The sequence below is a fragment of the Dermochelys coriacea genome, chromosome 1 (genome assembly GCF_009764565.3).
Source record: "Dermochelys coriacea isolate rDerCor1 chromosome 1, rDerCor1.pri.v4, whole genome shotgun sequence".
NCBI classification, from domain to species: domain Eukaryota; kingdom Metazoa; phylum Chordata; order Testudines; family Dermochelyidae; genus Dermochelys; species Dermochelys coriacea.
Window position 1 is genome coordinate 266634644 of NC_050068.2, and position 20177 is coordinate 266654820.

The 20177-nt window shown below is 41.0% G+C and overlaps 3 protein-coding genes across 14 annotated transcripts in view; 1 reads left to right on the top strand and 2 right to left on the bottom strand.

Annotated features, from left to right (window-relative positions):
• The window catches only part of SCYL2 (SCY1 like pseudokinase 2), a 56300-nt gene extending 55759 nt beyond the window's left edge, over window positions 1–541 (bottom strand). For 3 of the 6 annotated variants that reach the window (XM_038411264.2, XM_038411235.2, XM_038411255.2), the window contains exon 1: window positions 400–541. The gene's annotated coding sequence lies outside the window, so the exon portion shown is untranslated. The remainder of the gene's footprint in view (window positions 1–399) is intronic. The other 3 variants (XM_043491531.1, XM_043491526.1, XM_038411245.2) reach the window with 2 other exon arrangements.
• On the top strand, window positions 502–19291 carry DEPDC4 (DEP domain containing 4). The gene is given in 10 exon segments (XM_038411275.2): window positions 502–567; window positions 570–702; window positions 2850–3270; window positions 4265–4410; window positions 6135–6321; window positions 8583–8809; window positions 11107–11249; window positions 11499–11624; window positions 14830–14908; window positions 17124–19291. Coding segments are annotated over 10 exon segments (1704 nt in total). The 3' UTR covers window positions 17300–19291.
• The window catches only part of ACTR6 (actin related protein 6), a 37103-nt gene continuing 21382 nt past the window's right edge, over window positions 4457–20177 (bottom strand). For 2 of the 7 annotated variants that reach the window (XR_006273980.1, XR_006273969.1), the window contains exons 11-12: window positions 17108–17236; window positions 4457–15501 (exon numbers count right to left, since the gene is read on the bottom strand). Coding sequence is in view for 2 of the 7 variants with exons in the window: in XM_043491565.1 (XP_043347500.1) it covers window positions 5499–5538 (40 nt within the window). In the remaining 5 variants the exon portion in view is untranslated. The remainder of the gene's footprint in view (window positions 15502–17107; window positions 17237–20177) is intronic. The other 5 variants (XM_043491565.1, XM_038411315.2, XR_006273971.1 and 2 more) reach the window with 4 other exon arrangements.

The window sequence follows — 20177 nt, forward strand, 5'->3', positions numbered from 1 at the left end:
ACCAAGTGGAGAGACAACAGACCAAGTTATTCATTATAGGCTCCCAGCAGGGGATTGGGAGAGAGCGGGGACAAGCTGAACTATCACACGAGCCTCATAGGCACAAGAGCCCTTCGGGCGTTGGCGTGTCCGGCCAACAAAGGCCCCGCAGGGAGCTCCTGTCAGAGCTTTGCTCGCCACCTCGCCTGCACCCCCCCACCTCCTCCGCCCCGGGGGGAGGGGCAGAGCGGAGAGTAGCTCAGCAACCCCCGCCCCGCCCCGCCCCGCCCCCAAAGGTTTATAGTGAGTGATTAGCCGCCCAGCCCGGCGCTCCGGCCCTGCACAAAACACGGCCCCGGCTCCTGGGCGAGCGGGTTCCCGGTGTCGCTAGGCCAGAGGTAGCCGCTGCCGCCCTCTCACCTGCGCCTAAGGGAAGCTGCGGGGGCCGTGTCCCGCCGTCCGCGTCGCGTCGCGTCGCGTCCTCCAGCCGCGGCTCAGCCCCGTCTCCCTCGCGGCTACTCCATGGCGATCGAACCAGCGCCCGGGCCACCGGCCACCCGCCCCACTACGCTCCCTCACTTCCGCCACGGAGCCAGGGCGGGGCCGGAAGTGACGGTGCGGGAGGCGGGACAGGAAAGTGGCTGGCTATGGCGGCGCGTTTGACTCCGCGGTTCAGGAGAATCCACAGCCAGAGCGAGCTGGGCGCGCGGCGGCGGGGCGCAGGTGAGAGCGCCCCGGCCTGGGGCTGGTCCGCTTCCCGCCGCCGCCTGAGGGCCCCACCCCCCACCGGTGCCCGGGGGCGCTGGGGAGGAGGTTGTGCGTCCCGGGCCGGGGCTGCCCCTGCGAAAGGGCCGGTCCGTGTGGCCCGCGCCCGGCAGCGGGCGGTTTAAAGCCGGCTGGGTTTTGCTGGTGTCGCTCAGCTCCGGGGACCCCGAGTAGGGATGCCAACGTTGTAGTCTCAGAAAACCGAACACCCTAGCCCCGCCCCTTCCTCGAGGCCCCGCCCCCTGCTCACTGCATGCCCCCACCCTCAATCCCTTTCACTGGGCTGGGGCAGGCGGTTGGGGTGCGGGGGAGGGGTTGAGGGTCCTAATTGGGGGTTGGGCTCTGGGGCAGGCCAGAAGTTAGGGGTTCAGGGTGCGAGAGGGGGCTCTGGTCTGGGATTGGGAGTGGGGATGCGGGAGGGTGAGTGGGTTCTGGGTGGGGCTGGGGGTGAAGGGTTTGGGTGGGGGCTCAGGGCTGTGATGTGGGCTTACGTCGGGTGGCTCTGGTCGGGGGGGGGGGGCAAGGCGGGCTGCCTGCCTGTCCTGGCACCTCACTGTGCACAGAAGTCTGGGTCCTAGCTGGGAGACCAGGAAGACTCCACCTGCTGCTCTTGCCTGCATCCCTTACGCCCTGCCCCCAGATCCCGTTGGCTGGGAACTGGCCAATGGGAGTGCGGAGCCAAAGCTCGGGGCAGGGGCAGCACATGGAGCTCTGTGGCCCCCCTGTGTAGGAGCTGGACCTCCTGGCCACTTCCAAGCCGCAGTGCAATGCCAGCCTGAATAACTAGGGACTAGCTTGCCTTGGCGCCGCAGCACCGCTGACTGGACTTTAACTGCCTGATCGGCTGTGCTGACCCGAGCCGCCAGGGTTCCCTTTTGACCAGGTGTACTGGTTGAAAACCAGGCACCTGGTCACTGTATACCTGGCCCAGTCTGTGAGAGCCTGAACAGCTGAGCCTGCCCAGGGTGGAGGGCCACCCCTCTGGGTGTGCACATGGGGGCGTCTGAGCCCTGCTCAGGAAAGGGTGTGGGGAGATTATGAGAGTCCTAGTCTTGGTCAGGCCTTTTGGTTTTACTGGAATAAGAAGAGACTCACAGCAGCGGGGTGGGGGAGGAGGGAGGTGAAGGCAGCATCTTCGGAACTGCCCTCCTAGGGCAAGGGTACTGGAACTAGGGATGCTGGAGGTGTGGCAGCACCCCCCGGCTTGAAATGGTAATAACAACCAAATATGTGGTTTCCGCCCTCAGCACCCCTATTCTGGGGGGAATAACGTACCCCTTTCTGAGCTCCCTTTGTAACGCTGGGTGCAGCTGCCTGCTCATGCAATGTCAGTACCTAGATTGGTATTTTGATACTGTCAGAGTAGGTGTAGGAACTAGGGGTGCTGCTGCACCCCCTGGCTTGAAGTGGTTTCCATCATATACAGGGTTTACAGTTTGGTTAAATGGCTCTCAGCACCCTCACTATAAAAATTGTTCCAGAACCCCTGGATACTGTAGGATATAAAGGGTTAAAATAGTTTAAAAAGAAGAAAAATATTTTTGTAGGCCATATAAGGTGGCTCTGCTAGCAGTTGTCGGAAGGTCTTGAAAGAGTTCATTGCTAATACAGTATATGCCTAACCAAGTTGGAGCCAACCAACATGTGTCTAAGCACCCATGGATTTAGTTCTTTCTTGAGTATCTTGATCAAATACTTATGAATGTTTGTTGCTGTTTGAATGTAGTAGTTGCTTATGTTTTAGGCTTTTACACATTTAGAGCAATTATATAACTCCCCTTGGACTTTTGGATTTAATAAAGCAATTTATGGTTAAACTAGTATCTGATGGTGCACGGTCTTACTTTTATCTATAATAATAATTCCAACAGATTCTTTTCATTTTAACCAAAAAATCTCAATGTAACAGATTTTTTTTATTTAGCATGTTCTTGTTTTCCTTTCCTGGCATAAGCTTGCCTGTGTATGACCTAGTGTCAAATCAATGCAGGAATAAGTTTGCTATTTTGCTACCATTTATCTATGTAACTTAAATGTTACAGTAAGTGTTTACGGTATGTAAACTTAAATGTTTTAGTAACGTGAATGTTTAAATATTTTTGCAGGAAGCAGTGGTCCTTTTCAAGCAACTCAGTTATGGAATGGCATTATTCATGCTCTTCAAAGCCAGGTGGAAATAAAAAGAAGACGACAACACCTAAAGACGTACAGAAACTGCTTTACTGGCTCCAATGCTGTTGATGTAGTGCTGGGCTATCTTATGCACAGTATGTACCTAAGTAGTAATGATCTTTCTCGACTGAAGGGAGTCCGTCTGTGCCAGGCTCTGATGGATCACAAGGTTTTTGAACCAGTTGGACCAAAACTATTCAAGAATGAGAGAGAGCTAGAGTTTGAAGACACAAGTAATAGTCTTTATAGATTTATGGACAGTCTTATTTCTCCTCTTTTATTGAAACGGAAAGGATATATTGAGAATTTGTCCCCTGAGGAAATACTTGAACTTGAGGCGAAAAAGCTTTCACGGTTAGTAATGCAGATGTACACGTTTAAAGAATCTCTAAAATGTGGGCCCAATAAAAACAACAATGCCATCTTACACAATCATGAATGGGAAGAGGTACTCCCATGAGACACTCTGTTTAGATGTCATCCATGCTATGAAAAAATCTGAGACCCAATTCAAAGGCAAGATATTAATTATGGAAGAATAAAAAACATTTCTTGATTGTTATCTTGTGGATATGTGACTAAAATATTTACATTAGGACTTGAAAGACCCACTTGTTCAGACCCAGCTTAGGGGAGCTGTGATTTTTAGGGACCTAAAAATGTAAATACTCATTCCAATTTTTATTTTTAATTATGTTTTTAGTGCTTTGTCTTCCAAAGAGATCCTTGAATGTGAATACACCAATTGTTAGTGCCAAACGTTCTCTGATGCTGCTTTGTTTCCTAAAAGATATTAACACTCTTCTCTATAGCTACCCTTAGATAGACCTTTGAGACCTGTGAAATGTGCTGTGACCAGTCCTTTGACACTTTGGGGAAACGCCACACTTAATTCACAATGATATCACTGAGGATTTTACTGGTGATACTAGTCACTTCAAGCTCCCGTCCCGCCAGCTGCCTACTTCAGTCTTTTCTTCTGGGCTATTGGCTATTCTGAGGGTGGGGTGGGGAGTGCTATGTCTGCACGTCCGTGCCTTGCTCTTATTGTTTCAAAAAAACTTGGAAAGTTCTTGCTTTCAGTCTGCATCAGAAACAGAAACAAATGTCAAAATTTTTCACAAAATGGAATTCTTATTTTATAGCCTGTTCTAATCCAGGCAGAGCACCCTTGGCTTTTTCTTGTGCTCCTCCATCTGTTGTCTCTTGTCTTATACTTAGATAATCCCTGTCCCAAAAAGCTTAGAATCTTTGTTCTGTGTTTGTACTGTGCCTAACACAATGAGCACCTAAGTGCTATGATAATACAAATAATAATTGCCATTTATCAATGCTTTTTTCATAACAGAGCAAAATGTGAAACAATTTCAAATCCCTTAGCACTAGAAGTTGCTGATAAAAGGATAGAGGAACTTCTACAAACTATAAATGTACATCCATCTTTACCTTTAAAGAACATAGTTAATGAACCAGTCTGTCTACTTTCAAAAAAAGGTGATTATATTTTATTTTATAAATAGAATATATTTTGTGCTATTCATGAACATTAAACTATAATTTGTTTATTGAAACAAGCAATGAATAATAGATGTTTTGAAAATTAGAAATATACCCTTTTCCAGCCTCTTAGAAAGAGTACTGGCACATCTTGCTGAAATATCGTTTCCTTGCATTATTATTTGAACTTTGTGTATCTTGCTACTTTTGTCGTTGAAACAAATCTTTTAAGTAGTGCCCAGGATGTTGCAGAAAGTGACTCTTGCACTGAAACCAAGATTTTTAAAAATGACTTGCACAGAATTCAGAGCTTGATCCTCGAGCCCTTACTCACACAGTTACTATAATAAATCAGTGTAGCTATTCATGCAATTTAAATTACTTCCATAAGAATTTCAGGATTGGGCCCTAGTTTAATAAATTACAAAAGCTTTAAACATAGTTTTAGTTTGCTTGAAAATAGAAGCATTTAAAATCCATATGACATAGGCCCATCAAAGTTCTTGCTATATTAGGAAATAACAAATTATGATAACACCCAGTAGACGTTTGTGAAAGGTGGGTGGGGACAACTCAACTATTAATTTAAAAATGCAGTGGATTCTCACCTCCCAGACTCAGTGATTCCTATCTCCTGCCTGGACTGCTATGTCCCTCTTGACCCCAGGTTGTTTGTGCCTCTGAGGAGAGGTTTACGGACAGAGGATGCTGCTATTTTCCTGCTTCTGCTCCTGTGTAGGTGAAGGAGGATAATCCTCACTATTTCCCAGCCTAAATCCAGAGAGAGGGTTTTGTTGGGGAATTTCCTCTGGCTGCTATTCCTACTGTCTCCAGTCTTGGGAGCAAGGGATAAGGAGGGGGCTGTCACTTCCTTCTCCCTGGCCCAGCTGAGGGACCACGTACTCCTGAATCCTGTTGTGTAGTCTGTCTGTGAAAGAGGCTTTCCTGGCTCCCAGCCCCATCCAGAAGTCTTGTGATTGAGAGGAGACTCTCTCTCCCCTAGTCCCTTCTGCCCTACCAAATGTTGCCTCCATGCACATAACCCAGGCTTCTTTGTGCAGGAGTCCAGGAAGAAAGAGCCCAGGTCACACTCCTAATGCCACACACTGGCAGTTCTTGCAGAGCCTGGGGAAGAACATTCATGTGAACTCCTCTCAAAAGCATACAAGACTACAGTGCAACTATCAACAAAACAGTGAAACTGATTCTATGCAGAGTAGTGCTAAATGCACACAGCAATCAAATAAAAAAAACTAAAAAGAATATTCTCTTTAAGCACCTTAGGGGCTCATATAAAATAGCCCATACCAAATTTTCAGATGGATATATGATATGCAAGCTTACATTGCCCCTCTTAAAAACACCTGTTGAGAGTCTTTTTGGTTATAAGGGTCTTTCCTTTTTTTAATGTATTTATTCTCATGTATTTTGTTACTGTATATATTAAATGTTAGAGCAGATAGTTAGTTATAAAAAGTAATAACTTAGACACAAAAATATTTAAAAGCTTTTTCCCAGTTTTCTTAAGACATTTTCCCCCTAAAAAATAAAATAACATTATTTACATATAATGAATATATTGTAAGCTGGGCTGACTTAATTTCAAATCAAGCAAAAATTCTTCTTTTTGATATTTACATACATGCTATGTGTACCTACTCTTGTTCCCAGTAACCTTGACTTCTGGTTTATTTTTTCCATCTTCCTGTTTGTACTCCCAGTTATAGATGATGTCTGGAAACAACAGACTCTGTTACGGCTACTGCAGTTAATTGATCTTCCAGTCCTGGAAAATATTTTGGAGTCTCCAAACAAGAGGAAAAATGATCATCTTGGCAGAGAAGAAGATCTGATTATCTCAAATACTTTCCTTGACAGAGAGGTTACATGCAGCCTAAATTTGCCCGAGTTAGTTATAAAAATATATATTTTATAAGAACTTATTTTAGGGCTTTCATAACTGAGGTATCCCAAAGGGGTTTATACAGTCCTTTTCTTGGTGGTTTGAAGTGGAGGTGCAGTAAGTGTGTAAAGCAAATGGAGCAGCCATTGTTACAGATAGCAAGGGAAAGCCCCTGCTGTGACAAAAGGGTCACTGTACCACAGAAAGAAAGATGTGGCAATTTGGTGCCAGTCTGTTTGCCGTTCCAAACCTTCCAGTATTTCTAAACTATTCCTGTTGATCACATCTGGGTTGATGTCATGTTTTACCACATGGCAGTACAGCTGAATAAAAGTTTCATTTTGTAGCCTGGAATGATGTGTTGAGGCCCAGCCTCTTGGATGTGGGTGGCCTGGGGTCAACTCATAAGAGGAATTTGTCTATTATGCTAGCACTTATCCTGAGCCATGTTTTGAAAAGTTAGTATGGTTTCACTTCAGGAGAAGTCATCAAATTTTGGTTCCTTTTTGATAAATGTTGGTCAGTCTGTTTATCCCCCAAAAAGCATCTGCATTACAATAGTCTTTGTTTGTTCATGTGGAAGATGTTTGAGAATCAAAGCAAAATGCATTGAGAGTTAGGTAACCAGCGAAGCTTCAGTTGCTGCTAGTTTCTAACTGGTTTAGCTGTTCAAATTAGTTTTAGGTGGTTGAAGGTGGCTTGAATTGATTCCAAGAAACACCTCTGGTCTTGAAGTCAATTAGCATAGATCCAGTTTTAAAATCAAATTAAGCTGAGCTATTTTTCTCTTTCAGCAACAGTTCCATTTGCGAACTCATGGTATATTCAAACAGTTGATTACAGTTCCAGTATCTGCATCCCTGAACCCACTAACCAAGGGTATTTTCCAGATTCATACTTCTTTGAAGTGGTGTCTCAGAATATTAGAGAGAATGGACTGAAATCAGGGTCTCAGCTGTGCCTTTTCAATTCTGTCTCTCTTTCTGGGTTGCATACTTTCTGGCAACCTACAGGGACGTTACTTATGCTTGGAAAAACAATTATTCGTATTCCCTTTGCTTATGCTGCCATGTGGGATGTGTATAGCCACACTTGGCCATGAACCATCTAGAACAGGGGTTCTCAAACTTCACTGCATGGTGACCCCCTTCTAACAACAAAAATTACTACATGGTCCTAGGAGGGGGGACTGAAGCCTGACCCCAAGGGCTTCAGCCCCAGGCAGTGGGCTTTGGCTTTAGCTTGGCCCTGGGCTTCGGCTTCAGCGCTGGGCCCCAGAAAGTCTAAGCCAGCCCTGGTGACCCCATTAAAATGGGATCGTGACCCACTTTAGGGTCCCAACCCACAGTTTGAGAATCACTGATCTAGAAGAATATTTCCTATTGGAGCCATAAATGTCCCCTTGTCGGACCTAACATTACAAGAAGAGAGTTGCTACCCTTCTTACCACATGCAGCGTTGTAGCTATGTTAGTACCAGGGTACTAGAGAGACAAGGTGGGTGAGGTAATATCTCTTATTGGATCAACTTCTGTTGGTGAAAGAGAGACTGACTATTTTGAGCTTACATAGAGCTTTTCAGGTCTGGGCTGCAGAAGAGCTCTGTGTAAGCTCAAAAGCTTGTCTCACCAACAGAAGCTGGTCCAATAAGCGAGATTACCTCGCCCACCTTATCTCTCCTCTTGCCCCAGGCAGTTGATGGTGTTGGAACCATCTGTGCATGATGCCTTTGCCTGCAGTGGCAATCTTTAGTGCTTATTTCTTGTTCTTTCCTAGTTAGTTGTTGGCTTCCTTTCATTTGTCACGGTTTTAAGTGTTTCATTTTTGTTTTTAAATTGAATGTCTAGTTTCTTTGCTCCTTTAAAGTTTCAGCCCCTGAGTTTGGTTGTGTAGCTGGATAACCTTTTTTCCCTTGTGACGGCTGAAACTGACAAGGCAGGACTGCACTGTCACAACTTGCATTTCTGAAATGTTTGTGACAGACTGCACCATTGTGGCTTCCTTTGTCTGAGGGAAGGCAAACTTCAGCCGTATTGTTGTAGTCTAGGGAGGCGAAAGTTGGTTGTTAATTGCAGCAATAATTCAGTGGACTTATAGCTACAGCATCCCACTACGTTCTTTAATTGCTTATTAAATAAGTTGTATGATGCTGTTGTTCAAATATGCATGTAGTTGTACGTGTCTGGTTAATTCTTTCTGAATTTTAGCTGAAATAAAGTTTTGTCTAGCATTAAATGTAAGTACTAAAACTAACTTTCTCTCCCCAGGCTTGACAAATGGCTTTGTGCAGCAATTGAATGCTTGGAGTATTTTCCAGACCAGCTAATAGTGATGGTTGGTCAGCAGTTATTTCAAATCAGTAACGAACCAAGTCACTTGAATATGCACAAGAAGACACTTTTTGATGTGATAGCAAAATATTATAATCAAATGAGGGACCCCCTTTTCAACAATCATGATCTTGATATTCATTCAGGAATTGTTGAACTTATAGGTAAGTGCATAATCTTTATTTTCACATTAAGGAAATTAAAACTTATCAACTAAATACTAATACAGACATCTTATGAGTAGAATCACTTTTTGATACTGTTTCCCTGTCAATCAAAAGAGGGATTCATAACTTATGGACTCATTTCTATTAATAGCAAATAAACTAACAAGGTAAGAGACCAGAAATCTTCTCTTAATTCTAAGATTCAATTCAGGGTATGATAAGTTCTTCCTGATTCTGCAAACTTTATGGCAAACAACTAAATCTTCCCAAAACAAAATAACAGCAAGGGTTACCTTAAACTTGGATTTTAATAAATTCTATCGTGAGTATGGTTTTTTTTTTTATTGTACCCCTTAGGACTTGCAGAATGTATGGAATGTTACCTTAATGCTCCATTTTCAGAGATACTTTACAGAGCTTAGTGCCATATGAGCTCAGTGATGATACTGAAGACATTGAGCATGTTCCTCCCTAGGGCTGACACTTGGCAAAGAGACCCTTTTTAATTAAAATAAATAAAGGGATCATAAAAAGAAATCTGTGGTAAGACTATAGTAAATTCCCAACCCATGATTACTAATTTGAAATCATTAGTTTAGTTAAAAAGGAACCATACCCTACCATACTTTCACATAAAGGGAGGTGGGGAAAAGGCTGGTGACATAAATCACTGAAAGAACGCTATGCTTTCCATACTGTAGCTCCCTCATTATTCTCCCTTTATTTAAAATCTCCTCTTAAGCTAAACAGTATGTTCTATGAACATGCCACGCTAATTTGTGCCAGTCCTGTGTCACTTTCCAGATTTTAGTCAGTTAAAATCTGCCTGGGGAACAGTTTCTAATGCAGGCCCAGCTTAGTTTCAGCTTCATTTTGGACAGGTGGTGGTCCTAACTTCATAATTAAACAGAGGTTCACTTCTAAATATATTAAGCATTCCACAGTTCTTTAGGTTTGTCTCCTGCTGCCCATCAGTCTACACAAGAAGCACAGCTCATACATACATACATTAGGAGGAGGTTATGCTTATTTTACCACTAGTTGCAAAGTGCAGGCTTTAGAGTTGCCTAGGGTTGCTTGTATATTATTCTTTATTCTGCTATATAGGCCCTGAGCTATAACCCTTTATTCTGCTATATAGGCCCTGTGCTATAACCCTTACTCAGATAAAGGTGCCATTGATCTCTTACTTCAATAGGACTGCAGGACCTGGCCTAATTTAGTTGTTGGCTATTCCAGATGGCAAATTTGGCCTGGGGTGGGGGAAGGATTGTTACATGCTCACACAATAACTGTTGCAGCCAATTGAAGACAACCTACTCTTGCTGTGTGTGCACTACAGATGCTGAAACTAGTATCTCCATGAACTCACAGCAAGCTTGATTTCAAAAATTATTTTTGCACTGTCAACAGAAGGCTGAAATCTTTTTTTTTTTAAATGAAACTTCCTGATCTGTGATTAAACCTCTGAGGCAGCTGGAAACTGTCCTTTATCAGTTATCTAATCTGTCAACTTCTCCATATTTTCCTTAACCTTGGTCTTCTGATGCTCTTCTTTTCTATATTTGCTCACTCTTTTCTTTTGGCTTTCAGCCCTCATTCATACTTCCTCCTTTTCCAAGTCTCAATGCGCTTATACATCAATTCTAGTTGCTTTTATTCTTTCAGAGAAAATAATTGGTTTATGGACCAGTCTCCTTTTAATTATAGTTTGCATTTTGCTAGACATAATTATTTGGACCAGTGTCTAGAGCAGAGGACTGGCAATCAAAGACCTTGGTGGCTCTGCCGCTGACCTGCTGTGACTTTAATCTCTCTGCCAGTTTCCCCCTCTGTTAAATGGGGATAAAGATACTTACTTTTGCAAATGCTTTGAGATCTACAGATGAAGAATGCTATATAAGAGTGTGATTCCTGCCATGTCCCTTTACCACAAAATGGGTGTAGCTTGGTGGTTTAAAAAGCTCATCAGCAATGGGAATGGCGCAACAGTGAGGCACGCTGGTCATGTTGCATCACATCATATAAAGGAGCAGTTAAGGATTCAGTCAAAGGTAGGGAAACACAAACTGTATGAAAAAGGTGAAATGGAGGTTCTGCATCTAGTTCATTTAAGACTTCATAATATCCAGGGGATGTTATTTTAAAAATATATTACTTGCCTAGCTCTAAGACAAGGAAGGCTACATGGTTTTAAGCCTATAATCAGAAATTGACTCCTATTTAAATACATTTTCTTGATTCTGTTCAAAGCAGTAGACTGCACTATATACAATATTTCACTAACATTGCAGAGAATGGAAAAATAGCACAAGCCCTGGAGGCATCACAGCTTTACTTAAGATTACTAGGGCCGAACATCCAAGAAGAACTGCGTAGGCTACTGATGTTTATGGTTGTTGCATCAGAACCTGAGGGCTACACGTTACAAAAACAAGTAAGTATTGCATTGAAACATAGTGTAGAAATTATCACTCCCCCATCGTAATATTAATAGACTTATTCTTTTAACAGCCATAGAAATTGACCGATCCATTACTAAATTTCAACCTGATGCTTTTAAAATAACTTAAATGTATTTTTTTCACAGTGTAGATTTTGTCACCTATTTATAACTATCATTTAGCTAACATCTAGAATAACTGCAAGCAAATCTAATCCAGGTCATTATTCTTCTGTTTTATAGTGTGATAATAGATCAGTGATCATCAAGATTTTTACCAAGGCCATTTTACAAAATAAAGGATTGTCAAAAACACAGACTGAACAGCTAATCCAGTTACTGATGAAGAATCATACTGAACTCTTCAAGGTATTTCCTTCTCATCTGACAAACTTTGACCTTGTGATTTTAGATGTTAATTGTCAAAAAGCAGCTTTATATGAATGTGCTTTTTTGTATCTGTCATGGCAACCTGTAAAAGCTACAGTGTCTTATAGGACCAGAAAGTGTTCCAGACTAATTCAGTTTTTCTGGACTACAGGGGAAATCTTTTAAAATTATCTACTTCCTCTCTACTTCCATTGTCCCCACTCTCAAATTCGCAGGCTCATTGTAGCACTTCTCTCTCTAGCAAAGCAGTGTTGGAAACAACTCCCTGCAGAAGCCAGCTAATGTACTTAGAGGGAGTCCTTCAAAGCTGAAATTTTGCAGAGGCTGAGCACATACTGGCAGTGTCTTTCAGCCCCAGGAATTAACTTAGTATTTTAAAATCTTACTTGTGGCAGTTAATATAAACCTAGTAGGTAAATCAATTTTTTCCCATTTGTCAATGATAAATCCATTGTGAATAAGCAGAAATACTTTTTCAGTTACATTCAACTATATCTTGCATATGAAAAGATGTACTTTTTCTAGCTATTTAATTTTTTTCAGATTTTAGCCAATGCATATTAAAACTATAGTATTTGTTTTAGTTATTTTTCCAGTTGGAAAACGAATTAAAAAGACAACTAGGAAAATGTCTGGTAGTTTGAACTCCATCTCAGCTGCCTGAAAATGGTGGAAAATTAAGTGGTAAATATTCTCTAGATAGTGTATATGGCGGGGGGGGGGGAATCCTCATATTAAACCAACTCGCTGTCTGAGGAACACAATGCTCACATGTCCCTTTTTATTTCGTATCAGCTGGGGTCAGAAATGGAAGCATCAAAATAGCATAGGAAAAGCTGCTATTGCACTATTTCTGGTTCAGTTGAAATTATCAAGTACTAGAAATAGGGAAAGACAGTCTGTGTGAGATGTCTGTTGCTCAGGTAAAGAATTCAATAAACATCAGGCGTTTGAGATGCTTACTAGAACTTTCAAACCTTGTGAGTTAAGCAAGGAATCTATTCCCCTTGAAGGGAAATGCATGTGGATGATGATCAGTACTTAATCTCCCAAACCCTCTTTTCTTCCCCCCTACATATAGAATCACTTACTTTGGCACATCCCTTGCTTTTCTAGAACGCTGCAATTATAGGAACTTGGACTCCAGTGCTTCAAAGAGCTGCATACAGATGGACCTCTGCACCCACACACAGCCCTTTTAAAGTCAAATGGGCCTGCCCCCATACAATTCATTGAAGTATTGAGGCCTTAAGCAGCTGACTCAATGCTATCTTGAAATGTTGCCAAACTGAATTAGTCTATTTTTAAAAAAATGAACTTTTTAGTGTAAGGTTATGTACAGAGAGGTACTACTACTTTTCCATGATAAGCTTGAGTTAGAAACCACACTTCTCAAGCTTTGGCCAGAAAGGACCAACTTGCTTGAAATTTCACTTGCAGGATCTTAGCCCAGGATAGAATATTTCTGGATACGCTGGGAGAAATTTTTAAAAAGCTGCTTGGAAGATAAAATATATTTCAGTTCTGGGATACTTTCCTGTAATTTATTTGGTTTGTCATACCTCCAGAAGTTTTGGCTTAGAAACTTAACCTTTGATTTATCATCTTGGCCTGTATGGGGGGAGGGGATTAGCTTGTTTAGACATTTCTGCATTTCTTACCTACTGAAGCCTTCTACAGATGACCAGAATGGAAGTGTGACACTAGCAGGTGGGGTGGTCTGACGGGGCAGTTCCCATCCATCTTACTATCTTTAAGGATACCTGTCACCTAACATTTAAATCCTTTTTTAATAAATAAATATTTTTAGTTTCTCTAACTTAAGTTGTAGATAAGACTGAGCAGATGAACTTTAAGAACAGATTTCCTTAAAAGAACCTTGCAGTTTTACAATCAGTCTGAACTTTTGACAGTCTGGAAATACACAATTAATACTATCTGAACAAAAAAAAAGTTAAGGTCACCCAAACAATTTGTATTTTTATCACCACCCCTAAAACAACCAGAAATTTTAAGTACTGCAATATAGACTCACTTATTAATGATTCCAAATAACAAATCATCTTACTAGGAAACCAAACTCTGAAATGGCTGTAAATTTACAGCTTATGGCCCTGATCCTGAAAACATTTTATGCGCATGCTTAACTTTATTATAAGGAGTAGACCCCTTGAAACCAGTGAGGTTAAGCATATAAATGTTTGCAGGATCTGAGCCTAAGTTTTCATTTAAAACAAAACTACGCTGGTCTTTCTGTCACTAATTTTCATGACCTTTAACTTTGTTTAAAAGTACAGTAGAACCTCAGAGTTACGAACCACCTCGGGAATGGAGATTGTTTGTAACTTTGAACAAAACGTTATGGTGGTTCTTTCAAAAGTTTACAGCTGAACATTGACTAAATACAGCTTTGAAACTTTTCTATGCAGAAGAAAAATACTGCTTTTAACCATGTTAATTTAAATGAAAAAAGCAGTGTCCTTACCTTGTCAAATCTTTAACACTGTCCCTTTATTTTTTAGTTAACACAATACTATGCTGTATAGCAGTTGTTCTCAACCCTTTTCTTTCCAAGGCCCCCCAACATGCTATAAAAATTCCACAGCCCATCTGTGCCACAATAACTGATTTTCTGCATATAAAGCCAGGGCCAGCATAAGGGGGTAGCAAGCAGGGCAACTGCCTGGGACCTAATGCCACAGGGGCCCCTGCAAAGCTCAGGCTTTGGTGTCAGCCCCAGGTGGCAGGACTCAGGGCCCAATGTTCAGCCCCATGTGGTGGGGCTTTCGCTTTCTGCCCTGAGCCCCGGGGAGTCTAACGCTGGCCCTGCTTGGAGGACCTCCTGAAATCTGTTCATGGCCCCTCAGGGGGCCCTGGCCCCCTTGTTGAGAACCACTGCTGTACATTTGCTTTTTTTGGTCTCTGCTGCCTGATTGTGTACTTCCGGTTCCAAATGAAGTGTGTGGGGTTGACTGGTCAGTTCGTAACTCTGAGGTTCTATTGTACATTACTACTACTTGAATTTAAAAAAAACCTAACAATTTACTCTGTGTTTGTAAAACATATGTACCAGGAGTGCCCATTTACATACTCAACTTTAACTTCATCTTTATTGTGCAAGTATGGTTTTCTAATGAACTGTATAAACACCAACTAAACATCTGAAAATTCTGTTCTTGTGCAGACCCCTTTAATTCTGTTGGAACTAATTGGCAAGAAACGTATGAGTTTGCTGGAAGGACAAGATCCTGATGCCAGTTCAGGTAGAAAGTTTGATATTGTGCATTTTTATATAAGTAGTTGCATGCAAATAAGTTTAATGTACTACATACCAACTTATGGTGAAATGCTTTTCCTGACTTCCTCATCTTCTCTGTTATACTGACAATAGGGCTTTAAGTGGTTTAATTCATTAACTAATTTTAATTACTACCCACCTAAAACAAAGCATAGCATTAAATGGAGACTGAGGCCACATTCTAACTTCTCTTCAATCCTGGTATTCATTATGTAATTTCCTTCACAAAGTTAAATTCAGAAGAAAATAGTGTAAAATAAGATTTGGCTAAAGACATATAAACTATTACTTTGGTAGAATGTTTGGTTCACTTTTCTATCAGCATACATTATTAAAAGGGAAAATTGCTTGCCTGTAATTTTTGGTTTCTCTGAAGATTTCATTTGATTGTGTTCCTATTATGCTTCTACCATGAGGCATGCACAAATTACCCTAGCATTCGAAGTTTTTTGCTGCACCCGTAGATGTCTCATGCATAGATCAGTCGATTCCTTCTTGCTTGCAAGAATATTGTCCTTCAGTTTCTTGATGAGCAGGAATCCTTTAGCCTAAGTTATGCTTAGGAATTTGAGTATGTATAAAAAATATTTTAATATTTCTCAGGGAATAGATTTTTTTTTTTTTTCCAGTTAATTCCTTTGCTTCTGGCCCTGCTTCTAAAAATGTCCTCCTCCAGAATTGTTCTTTAACCACTTTGCTATTTCTGTCTTCTGGTTATTCATCTGCTGCTTTTGACTATTCTTTTCTTACATTCTTTGTATTGAAAATTCAGGCATTGTAGGTATTAAATACTAAAGCACCAAAGATAAACAAATTATGGGAACTGGGTAACATTGTACATGGCCCTATCTTGTTCTTTACATTTGTTAGACATTTAATAAAACTATTAGATTGTACTAACACTATTAACCAAATCCTCTTACCCTGTATGAAGCTGTAATTAAATGGACTTTATGTAGGGAGAACAAAAGGAACTCTCCTTTTCTGTGGGTCTTAGGCTCCTGAGTATCCGTCCAGCAGATCTAGACTCTACTTCAGCTCATGGATTATAACCAGTATCTTTGAAGTAGATGAGCACTGGCCTTATCCTATTCTGGGGTGGGCCAACTATGGCCTGCGGGCCGCTTCCAGCACATCAGACATTTTTATCTGTCCCTCGAGTTCCCACCGGGGGTTAGGGCTTGCCCTGCTCCAGCCAGGGAGTGGGGCCAGGGGTTTGCCCTGCTCTGCCTGCCCGGCGCTCCCCAGCTCCCAACTGACAATTCCACCCTCTTCCGGCACCAGCAGAGCCACACTGCGCAGACACAACTTCACTACACCGTTTCCAGGATCGGAACCCCGGCCCTATGTGGGGCAACCCCCCAACACAGCAGTGCGCCCAATCCCCTCCTGGTCTCTTATGGCCCCACTCTCAAAAGCCTCGAAACCGCCCGGGGCTGCACCTGTCCCAGCTAGGGTTCCTCCGCCAGTGCTGCAGAAAAGGATCTGGGGGTTATAGTGGGTCACAAATTTAATACAAGTCAACAGTGTGGTGCTGCTGCAAAAAAGGCAAATGTCATTCTGGGATGTATTAACAGGAGGATCATATGTAGGACTCAGAAGGTAATTGTTCAGCTCTGTTTGGCACTGGTGAGGCCTTGGGTGGAGTACTGTGTCCAGAAGCACACTTTAAGAAAGATGTGAACAAATTTGAAAGAATCTAGAGGAGAGCAACAAAAATAAGAGAAAATATAAGAAACAGATGAAAAAAGTTGGTATGTTTAATCTAAAGCAGAAAATACTGCGGGGGGGATGGGAGGGGCATAGGTCTTCAAATACACAAATGGTTGTTACAAAGAGGATACTGATCAATTTCTTCACATTCACCAAGGGTAGGACAAGCAGTAATCAGCTTAGTTTGCAGCAAAGGAGATTCAGGTTTGATATTAAGAAATACTTTCTAACTATGATGATGATTAAGCACTGGAACATAAAGGGATGTTCTGGAATCCCTATCACTGGAAGTTTTTAAGAACTGGTTAGACAAACACCTGTTGGTATACTTAATCCTGCCACAGCATCAGGGGTTGGACTAGATGATCTCTTGAGGTCCCTTCCAGCCTTACATTTATATGATTCTGCTATTAAATATATAAAAGTGTAATGTCAGTAAAATAATCCTAACCTTTTTTCCTATTAAGGCTTCACCTTTTGTCAGCGTTTGACTCCTGAAGAATTTGAAGACCAAAAGCAACAAACAAGGCACTATCTTCAAGAGTTGATTCAAGAGATGGACAGTAATCCCACCATTTCTCTGAAGCAGAAAAAGAAGCTATTTAAAGAATTCCAGAAGCATCATTCTGTAGCACTGTTGTAGTGATTTTGAAACTGAATGCGATTTTGCACTGTAATGGAATGTTTAAATGAGCCTCGTCAACTGTCGTTTTTAGAATGCTGACATAATGCTTATGAAGGACTCCTTTTCATAAGCATTAATTGTTAAAGGGTTGTGTTTTTTTGAACAACCCCAATATTAGACATTGTTTTTTAACAGTAGGTAAGCATGCTGGGCCTCTATTGCTGCTCTAAGTTTAGGGTCTGGTGACATTTCTATTGTGAAAACTGTCGGACAAATTCTGCATTCAAAGCACTTTTATTCTGACTTAAGTTTGAGTTACTAAATTTCTAAGTATTTAAAATTTAGTATGTCTGTAGTTCATAAATTTAATCTAGTTCTAGGACTTATCTACACGGAGAGTTGGTGTGCATACAGTGCATTAGTTGGGGAGTATGTCAAAGTGCACCATGGAACTTTTAATGCACCATAGCAGCATCCACATGGAAAATTAGTATGCAGCAATCTAGTGTGCTGTATGTTCACATCCTAGCTTGCCACATGGACAAGCCTCAGGGATCTATAGGGCACAGATATAACAGTAAGTGTGTGCTGCAGAAAATGGACTTATGTTGGTGTACACTAGAGCCCTGAATGGTACTTTTTTTTTTTTTTTTTAATGCTGCTCCTCTCCCACCCTGTAATTCCCACTTCCACCCACTCCCCCATTGTTGCTTGCATTTTTATCCTACTCCCACCTTAGAACCCACAAGAGAGACAGATTCCTCTATTCTACTGTGGTAAAAACCTGTCAAATATATTACATAAAAAAGTATGGAATTCAGCCACAATTTTACTACCAAAGAATAACACATCTTGCTTAAACCATGTAAAAAATACTTTAACTCCTGGTATAATAGACATCAAATCTTTCTATCCCTCACTTAAATTTAAGTATTAAAAGTTTTAAAGTGTTTTCTTGCAAATTACCACAGTTGTGTGGATTTTTGTTTTTTTACCCACCCAATCTCACCCACAACAAAGTTATTATGGCAGCAGGACCTATGGGATCCCAGTCCTACTGCAGGGCTCTGGTCTACACCATAGATACAGGGATGGGCAGGTTTGTGTAGTAAATGTCTGATACAGAAATGTTTGATTCCTGATTATAGCTGAGTATGTGTATAGCATGTTACCATAATCGTTCTTTGAGTAATTCTTAAATTATATTGTCCTATTAAGACTTAAATAATTGCCTTAACTGATATATTTAAAGTGTACATGTACCAGTTAAACACTTTAGTATGAGGCAATAACTCTTACCTGTGGAAATGTCTTACACACCCTTAGTGTTAGATTCCTGTTAAACTGATGAAAAATCTGAGGTAACTTTCTTTAGTTATTTTAGTTTTGGCTATGGCAGCTGAGTCCTTAGTATTTGCTGCTGCAAACATAGTCTGAGTAATACCTTTTATGCACAGCTTGTGCTTTGTAAAATTCTGATTTAAAAACTTGCAGAATGTTAAGTAAAAGTTGAGAAGTAGATTACTTTATCTATGATGACCTCAGAAGTCTATGGGGAGGAGGGAGAGTGTGCGAGGTATAGCTTCAGTTCTTTATCTTCTCTCTACCTTCTACTATAATGCTATGAAACATCAATTTTTGGAAAAATAGGATTGACACCATCTTTGAAATATACATTATAAGAATGGCTAAAATTTAGAAAGAGACAACCTAACATCTTGGGCTGCAGCACAGCTGTTTTTTTGAGGAAAGTTTTGGAACTTGAGTACATTGCGTATGTGCACTTTTTAAAAAAAAAAAAAAAAATATCCTTGAATTGGTAGATCTACTGGAATTATCTTGTATTAGGAATTTAAAAATTAAGTGTCAATGTATCACTGTTATAAAGAATTGTATAAGAGGGTTGGAAAAAGATCAGTGTTTTATATTATGACTTAAATTTCACATTAAACAAGTTTTAATGATGTACCTACTTAATACAAGTACAAATAAACCTTTATAGATGACAAATTTTAAGGGGTGTCAATTACAAAACAAAGTTGCGATTTTGGAAAAAGCTTACACTGTTAGCTGACTCAAATCCAAACCAACAAGTAGTGTCTACACATTTGGAAGAGGAAGTGGTACATCCCACTTATTTAAGGGGCTGACATACTATTCAGTGCATTAAACTTTCTGCTGCTAAAAAAAAATCTAGGAAGAGTTGCCAGAGCTGCTCAAGTACACTTTCCAGGACATTGCAAATTCCAAAAGCACATTAAGCTACTTTAAAAAGGGGTCAGATCATTTAAGTTGCCATTTACTTAAATCACTTACAATTATATGAGCAAGATTACTACTATATATCTGAAGGGTGTATAGCTTACTAATTCAGTAAAACAATAACTCCATGGAATAAATCTTTCCTTAAACTATTGCAATGGCTTTGCTTTGACACTTAATTTCAAAATTAAGGTCTGCTTTACCTTTGTAGGAACTTACTGTTTCTACTGCGCAGTGGGGTGAACTAATCTTATGTAACATCTTGGCCAATGAGAATGTTATATTAGTGGAGCCTCATTTTTCAGAGGTGTTGAGCTCCTACAACTCCTGTTTGTTCTTTTATAGTGCAGTTTTGGTGTTCAGCCTGTGAATATCAGGCCCTTACTCAATTAGGCACTTAACAGGGTCCTACAACATTTGAGTCATGTCCTCTATGGGGGAGGAAAAAGCAGTCTCCCAGTGTTAACGGTGAGGCTTTCTTCTAAATGAAGTATGAAGATGGGTTCAATTGGGGGAAGGGAGCCAGGCAAAAAATAAGTTAGTACACTTCCAGTTTTTCACCATCAATTATAATTTCAACCCTACTCCAGCGTTCAAGGGAACTATATTAGACTTTTAAAAGTGCTTATCAACT